This window comes from Adiantum capillus-veneris, chromosome 2, assembly GCF_014529385.1.
Source record: "Adiantum capillus-veneris isolate H3 chromosome 2, ASM1452938v2, whole genome shotgun sequence".
Classification (NCBI taxonomy): Eukaryota; Viridiplantae; Streptophyta; class Polypodiopsida; order Polypodiales; family Pteridaceae; genus Adiantum; species Adiantum capillus-veneris.
The window spans coordinates 126,447,180-126,455,873 of NC_140932.1; the positions used below are offsets into that span (position 1 = coordinate 126,447,180).

The 8,694-nt window shown below is 41.1% G+C and overlaps 1 protein-coding gene across 1 annotated transcript; it reads left to right on the forward strand.

Moving 5' to 3' along the window:
• The first annotated feature begins 360 nt into the window (after nucleotides 1-360).
• On the forward strand, nucleotides 361-2,986 carry LOC147463568 (protein PHLOEM UNLOADING MODULATOR-like). Its single transcript, XM_086489631.1, has 4 exons — nucleotides 361-724; nucleotides 1,208-1,602; nucleotides 1,726-1,925; nucleotides 2,066-2,986. The coding sequence occupies exons 1-4, from the start codon at nucleotides 438-440 to the stop codon at nucleotides 2,456-2,458; spliced, it is 1,275 nt and encodes a 424-aa protein (XP_086345757.1). The 5' UTR covers nucleotides 361-437; the 3' UTR covers nucleotides 2,459-2,986.
• Nucleotides 2,987-8,694: the final 5,708 nt, after the last annotated feature.

Sequence of the window (8,694 nt, forward strand, 5' to 3'; positions counted from 1 at the left end):
CCACAATAAAAGTTGATACGATAATAATCACAACAACTAACCAAGTAACCACTTGCGCTCCAAAATCTATGAAGACACGTACGGCAAAGAGAAGTGCCTTGGTCTCACTGCTCAAACAATTGTAGAGGAAGCCGTGAAATTGGACCATTTTACAGATAGCTATAGAGGTAACCAATCATCATATATGCATTTTTTTAATAAAAAAAAGCCAATGCATTTTGTACTTGTTTACTTCAGTGCTAGATGCTTGACGTAGTCTGAGTATGTCCTGCTACTGTTTATAGCAAGTCCCACCAAGCAAGAATACTTTGAGTCTCAGTGATATGATTTATTTGTAAACGCCTTTATTTGCACTTTGTGAAATCGGAGGGGTGTTTTGGGCATTTTGGGAAGAGAGCAAGAAGCTGCATTGCAGAGAGGAAGAGAGACCAGGGGCGATGGGGCGATGGGGACGGCACGCGTTGGGGGCAGCGGCCGTGAGCTACATCGCCCTCGATTACTTGCGAGAGATCAATCCAGCGCTGCATGCGCGATCACAGCCACTTCTTTGGGGAGTGCTCGCGCTTGCAGCGGCACTGAAGGCCCCCTGGTACCGCCATTGGACCCTGGAGTTGCGCGCTGCCCCTATCTTCCTCGCCTGCCTCCTCTTCATGCTTGCCTCTCTCTGTGTTGAGGCAATTGCAGTCCAATTCGTTACTGCTGTCCTTGGTCTCTCCTGGCACTGGTAAGCTCTCTGTCATCCTCTACACCTGTGGTTGTTTCTGAGTAAGAAATGACAAGAGGACATAGAATTTGGTAGATAATGCAGAATACAATTAATGAATAGTGCAATGTATGTAAGTGAAGGGCTGTCAAAGAATCGAAGAAGGAGAAACACACATATACATAAGGAGTAATTCCAGACCCATGTGGTACAGACACATGAGCGCTTGGGTGTTTGCAATCTTCTTCATGCTTTCCTTCTTCTTATGTTACCAAAAAACTGTGCAATTTGAATGCATTTTCTAATTTGATGAGATGATCTTCTTGTTAATGAAGCAGTAACAAACAATGTGTCAATGTGAGATGCTTTGCGACATATCCCGATTCTTACGGCAGGAGGCCAAAATTTGTGTTTTACATGTGAACGTAATGGATCGTGTGTATTTTGGTATCATCTCTTTGGTCCGTGGTGTTATCTTTCCTCAAGTCTGCTACGCTCATGCAGGTCTACTCCGCCTCTTCCCGATACTGGTCAGTGGTTGCTACTTGCACTCAATGAGCAACTTCCCATGTCAGTTGTGGAGTTTCTGCGTGCACACCTTGTGATTCTCAATCACTACCTGATGCTGTTCCTCATGCTTGCCTTTTCGGTTGTGTTTGACGTTGCCAAAGCACCTGGTCTGGGCCTCGCAGCGCGATATATGTTCACTATGGGTATTGGAAGGCTTATCAGGGTGCTTACCTTTCTTGCCACCATTCTTCCTTCAGCGCGGCCCTGGTGTGCGCATGCAAGGTTTCGAGTTCCGGAACATCCGCATCCTTGGGCACAGAAATTTTATACTCCGTATGCACGTGATCCTAACAAGGTCAAGCTTCTACTTGCAGAAGACAAGATTTATGGCAAGTCAACATTTTTCTTTTGCATGTCAGTAGTGTGTTCTTGGTAGTGGATATTTGAGTATAATTGCCACCTTTTTCTTGTTTTAAGCAACAGAAATTCAAAATGCCTTACCTTGTGAACAGCTCGGCTCCCGGACTATCCACCTGAGTATGTCCCCAATTGGGGCTACATGCAGTTTCTCGTAAATTTCCTACGGCCTATTGAACGTAGTGGCGGTGAGGAGTCTTGGTTCACTACTTTGAAGAGAGCTGGCGGGGGTTGTAATGATCTTATTTATAGTGGTCACATCTTGGTGTCTGTTCTCACTGCAATGGCATGGACTGTAAGGGCCAGTTTTAATATGATGTTCTTACTAGGTTAACTTTGCGCATTTCCCTTGGACTTAGACTTTGACTCTTATGCTCATCTTGTCTAGCATGAGCGACACGACTTCCATATACTCACCTCTGGTACATGTTGCAGGAAGCTAACCCTGGATGGACATCCTGGTTCGTATGGATCTGTGTACTACACTCTGCCCAGCGTGAGATTCGAGAGCGCCATCATTACAGTGTGGATGTTGTTGCCGGCATATACATGGGGATTTTGCTTTGGAGGCTTACAAGCTTCTTATGGTCAAGAAAGGATGAGCGTAGAGAGTTGAAGGCTTCATGTTTTTTGAAGATGGAAGGAAAGTTTATTCAAGCTGCAAAAGATGGTGACGTAGATAAGATCCGTTTGCTACTTGGAGAGCTGCAGGATGTGGGGAAGGAAAGGCATGTATCAAGGCTTGCCTTGGCCATGTTTGGAGTCCTGGTGGTATCGTTATCATTAAGTCTTGCTCTGCTTGCATTTGTGTGGACGGCAGATGGATAAGTCATTCAGGATCTCCTCGGACTCTAGTCAGATGTATAGAGACGCCCCTTTCTGGGTTTGGTTTTTGTGGACAAGTTCATTCACTCTCTGTTCAGGCTCAATTGAAAGCTTGACAGAAATTTTAGCACCGAGCCTTTTCTTAATTTTTCCAACCACTCTTATGGTTGCAAGAGAGGCACTTGATCGATTGAATCACGAGTCGATTCACCCAGCTGTTCAAAGCCCACTTATGGTAATTTGGCGAGCATTACAGGCAATGCTGTGCGCAATGAAACATCAAGAGGAATGACTAACGATGGCAGAAGCAACTTGATACTCACTCTTTGCCCACCATGGACAATAGCATGATGAGAGTTCTAGTTCATCAAATTGCAAATTTGTTCAAAAGGGAGTTGATTGTTTGGATATGATTAAATTTCCACAGGCCTGGATGCTATTTTTGCTACCAGTAGGTACAAGGTCTGCTTTGTAATTGGATCATACTTTGAAAGCTGAGCGTAATAGTAAGTTTCAGCTCTTTCCACCCTCTGTTCTCTTGTGCATTGAACATGTGAATGGGACGATTGAGACTGCTTTATCCTTGCTTGCACCGCCTGTTAGCTTGTGCGTGGATAATGTATGCCAAAGAAAGTGAAAGTTGTTCATATGTAAAATAAATACTTAATTAGTCTTCCTTCATTATCCTTTTTCTTCCTGCCTTGGCTTGTTGGTGTGCAAGTGTCTCAGCCCCTTTTTAGTCTGTAAGCTCAGCCTTTTTGACTTGAGATGATGTGAAATGTTTCAAGGAAAGGGCTGTTGTGTTATTTCTATCTTTTGATTTGAGATTCTGACAAGGTTATCCAACCCCCAGTATTTCTTGATTAAACTGGTATTACTCACAGCTAATGTCATTCTCATGTGGGCATTTGAAGGGAGCGCATAATTTTTGTTCTCATTCCCCTTTGTGCCATAAGTGCCCAAGAGACACTCTTCTACCTGCAAAGGGCTTTGTATGTGCATGAGTTCCCTTCGAGATTAATTTGAAGCTGGCGGCTTTTGGACTATTTTTTACCTCTGTTTTAAGCCATCCTATTGTGAAGGGCATAAACCCTAGTTATGAAAGAGAATCTAAGTCCATGTAGTTTTCCTTTCTATTGGATGTCTTTTTGCTGAGCTTCAATGTTTGTCTTTCCTTAGCAAGGGGTGAATTCTTTGTAAGTGTGTATGTTACTGGTCTTTTTATCATCCTATCCATTCAAACTTTTGTTGGTGATATAAGCTTGTTTCTTCTCTCGTATGAGTTGCATTGCATCTTAAAGACGCCTTTGTTTTTTCTGATAAGTCCGCTTTGCAATTAAGGAGGAATTGTTGGCATAGTATAATTGTTGATGTTACCTTTTGTTGAAGACATCAGCTGCTTTTATTTACAAGGTACTTGAGCTGTATCAAAGGGAATAAGACTATCTCAGGTCATTGAGCTGCTAATTGAAATCCCTTTGGATTTGTTGAATGCCCTTAACATATTTCTCACGCTAAGAATACTAAGCAACAAAGAGTTGCTTTTTTGCTCTGATTATATCCAAGAACATCAAATATAATGTCGTGCACTAGCTGCCGAATAGGCCTCCATGTCCATCACCTACGAAACGCAACAGCTCGGTGATGTTTCAAAATGGTTGCGTTGCATTGGTTAAAGGATTGGTCAAATAGGTATAACTATCAACCCATAAATTGATGGTGTGCACCCAATGTTGCATAGTTGATCGACAACATTGGGATTGGATATGCCAAATCACTCGGTTACATATTCTTGCTCCATCAACATTAAGTTGATACCGTCTTGGCATGTGGTAATGTCTTGAAATGGAAGCATATTGGATGACATTATTTGTGAGCTTGAGCATACAGAGATCTTTCAAGTTAATTAGAGATTAAAGGTGTAATTGGAAATTAAGAATGCGACAACTACAAGCATGCCAAGCAAAGATTGCTGACTATGGAGGGAAGCTCCAAAGGGAGCTAGGAGATAGGAGGTTTGGATTACATTGTGGAGGGAAGAGAGGGAGGGAATGATGACTAGACACCTTTAAATTCGAACGGTTGCTCATGGTTGTGCTAGAGTGAGAAATAGAGTAGAAGATGCTATTGCTCATAGCTAGAATAGGGACTCCCATTGCTTTATGCTTGAGGTGGAGATGGGGAAGCATGAAAGAGAGTGGGAGAGAAGAGAGAGAGAGAGAGAGAGAGAGTGGGAGGCTCTCCTATTCCCATTCACTTTCTAATGAAGAGAAAAGTTAGCCTAGGATCAAGGGGAGAATATAGCCAGTTTTGTTGACCGCTTAAGTGTATGAGAGCTCTTCTTATGTAAGACCTAAAGAAGACAAGATTGATGTACTTTTATGAGCTTTACCTTCAAGCTTTGACAATCTTGTAACTATCATTGAGGAGCATTGGTAGTTGCATTCAATTACAATAACAAGGCTTGTTTCAAACATGGAAATAGAGGGCATTTAGCCAAGGATTGTTTTGCATCCAAGGCTTGTACTCATTATGGAATGAACGACAACCATACTTCCAAATGCTATCAAAAGGACTAGGACAATAGTAGCGACAACCACAAGAAATCGAAAGCATCAATAGAAGAAGAACAGGAAGAATCAACAATTAATGACAACAATAGACATGTTTACTATGACTGATGAGTCAACCCACCTTCTCAAGCTGATTGTCGAGTTCCTTGGATCCTATACATTTGGTTCCCTACATAAGGTGGAACATTGTACTCGCATTTGCTGGTTCATTAATCAAGTTTAGTTCATTTTTTGACTTAATCTCTGGTTTGATGGTGTACTCTACAGCATGAATGCCTCTTTGCTATATCCACCCTAACCCTACATAACATTCATAAAATGAAAGATGTCACAACAAGCATTCAAACTTTGTGCATGACATAAAAGTTAATAAAAAGAGACCTAGAGAAGAAATTTTGAAGCTCACAGAAAACTTTAAGCAACAAAAAGAAAAAGTAGGAGCAATGTTTGGACAATTACATTCAACTCTAGTATACTGCATGTAATATGTGGCATCAAATCAATCATCTGGTACACAGTCCCCTTGGCTTCCACGTACATAAATGCAAGAGACAATCGATGTCATTCTATCTACAGGTGGCAGAGTTTGAAAGAAATGTATTTGACAAACTAGGCATGGGCAGTGGTTGTGTACACATGGATGTTTGTTTTGTGCACGGTTTTGACATATACGCTTTAGTTTCTTGCACGGTACTAATAAATTTATTTCAACCCAAATGCATTTGGGCCAGATTATGATGGGAATCGATTTCGACTATCAAGCCACAGAACATACATTATTACAGCACATTGACAAGCCACAAAAACTTGTGGAGCAGTTGGATGACCCATCCAATGTTAGTGTGGTTAGATTTTTGCGCCACAAGTTTTTCTCTAAATGGAATGACATTGTGTTGCCTCAAGAAAATAGACCCTATTGTTCCAAAAGCTCCCTTTTCACGAATACTGTGAAATCATGGATGAGTATAACAACTCAGTGACAAGAACCCAAATCACTACACTAATGGCCTTGCAGGATGCAACAAAGGATATCTTGGTCATGGAGTCTTGTATGGCCCACACTAAGGGGGTCACGGTAAAAGGCCACTGGTATAAGAATAGCCATGAGTTTGTGGAATTATAGTTGTCTCCATAAGCTTTAGGTTTTGTGAAACTCTTTCGAGAGCCTTGTCATTTCTTCACATATAATTAATCAATCTTTGTGTCTACATGTCTCAATTGTACTTCTTAATTGGTTTAATTTGTAATTTTAAATGATAAAGTGTTGATTAATATACCATTTGATGGTATGTGAACACATTGGGTTTTTGAAATACTGCTAGCCGTTATGGCCGAATCTGAGCGTTGAGAGCAACCGGTGGGTAAGTTTTTATCAAAAGTGATCCGCAAGAGGGCCATGCAATGGGGACAAGGCGCTAGGGAGGCAGCACAATGCGATGACTGACGAGGTCTGACAGGCCGGAAAAAGACCGTGTGCACCACAAAACTAGGAGCCATTTTGGTTGTGGCACACAAAGCCTTTTTTCAGCTCACTAGGCGCCGCGTAATCTCCCCAGTCCCCCTCCTTGCTACAAGGCCTCCATGTGGGTCACTTTCGATGAAAAATTACTTAAGTGTCCCTGACACTCGAATTTGGCCATATTGAGCGAGAGCCGTCTAACACGCCGCATCTCACCCGCTAAAAGCTTGTGAGTATCTATACATACCACTCTATTGAGTTGATAAACTTATCATGCAATTTAATGAAAAATTCAGACACAATGGAACACATTAGAATTTATTATTTCTTGTCTACGTAATACATCAGGGATTGTGTCTCACTCGATGAATTACATCTGTTAACAGCAGAGAAATTGCAAGGCTCTTGCCAAGGGTTTTGAAAATTTATGTAGGGTTGTTCACCCCTTGACTTAAGCTTGGGGCATAGTGGGATGAGGGTGGGATAGGACGGAACTAGGGTGCTTGCCTGCAAATGCATAAAGGGTGGCTTCACAATCCATGAAAGTGAGCCAATCTTTGGTAAGCACGTCACTCAATCCCTTGCACTTCAGGAACTTGGCATAACCATGCTCTAAGCATTCTTTGTGAACTATTTTGAGAATTGAGGAACCTAGGTGAGTCAAAAAGTGCCATAGAGAGCTCTCCCAACCAATATACACACTATGAGAGCCTGCACTTTGCATAGCAAATTTGTGAATGTGAAGCACACTCTACAAAATATCTTAAAGAGCATATACTTTTATTCTTATGAAAAGCAAGTGAAAAGCTAAAACAATATTTTAGGTCAAGACAACTTTTACATCGGTTTCCGCATCTACTTGTTTGAGAACTTTCTTTGTTAGGTTGATGTTTGAACACCAGGGTGCTTGCCATCATTTGCATCAAAGTACGCTCATCTCCCTTGGGAAAATAAGAGTTTTTTTAGGGAGAGATTGATCTTCAAAATCAATTTCAAATTGTGGGGGGGGGGGCTTCATTTTCACTTGGATAATTCATGCTCACATAGATAGCGAGCATCGAGAGTGGCTCGTCCTCTCTGAGTCCGAGCATCTTTGCAATGTTGTTTAGGAAAAGAAATTGATGACCCCACCCACCATTGCATGCAAAGTGAGTAATTGGAAGTTCAAGACTTCATCACATCATCTCCCTCTACCATCTAATCTTCCTCCTTGATGGAGCCAATTTATTTTATGAGAACAAGTGCCATGGATGCCTCCTTCTAGTGGCTTAGCTTTTCAACCTCTTCATTTGCCTCCTCCACAAGGGTTGCAAGGACCTTGTTGCTTGCCTTTTCTTCTTTTTTTTTCCCTCCCTTCTCCATACCCTCAAGCACTAGCAACGCTAGAATCATGTCCTAATTGAGGAATTGGATGCCTATACATTATATGCCCAAGTCTATGAGGTCATCCTCTGTCCTGTACTCCCTCTCGATGAGCCCTTTTAAAAACCTCAAAAGATGAAAGCTAAAGTTCTTGTAGGCTCAATACAAGTATTTTAGAAAATATATCAACTTGTTGGATCCCTAAAAAACAATTGCATATTTTGACATGTGCTCCTCCATGTACTCTAATTTTTTTTTGAATGCGGCATGAAAGTTTATTGTTGCGTCCATTTTGATAGAGTCCTCAAACACAAGCACTAACACATATGCTCAATCTGCAATTTCCACCTTACCTAGTTGCACAAAGAGAGCATCACACAATGTCTCCATAGGTGTGTGTGTGAGAAAGTAACAGAAAAGCTTAGAGTTAGAGTTTGGTGAGAGTGAGAAATGAATTTTAAAAACTATGAAATGAATTTACCCACAGTCACTTTAGAAACTTTGTAAAAAAACCCTTTAAAAAAGCTAAAACTTCAAATTAAAATAATTTTTTGCGATAAAACAGTGCAAGATACCATCTCAATCAATTGAAAATCACAATTGCGCAACTTGGACACTTTCACATCATTACAAGGCTCCATCATGATATTTCTTTCTTTGTCATGATCACAATTGTGAGTGGAGAAATAATCGTCCATCATGATAGTCCTAAACTAGCTACTCTTAAAAGTTAAGTAACACGTTCACAACCAAAATACCTGAAAACCTTCACTTAAAAGTCTATTAAAACTTCAATACTCCACAAAAACTTCCAAACAAACAAATATACATAGAGATGAGATACA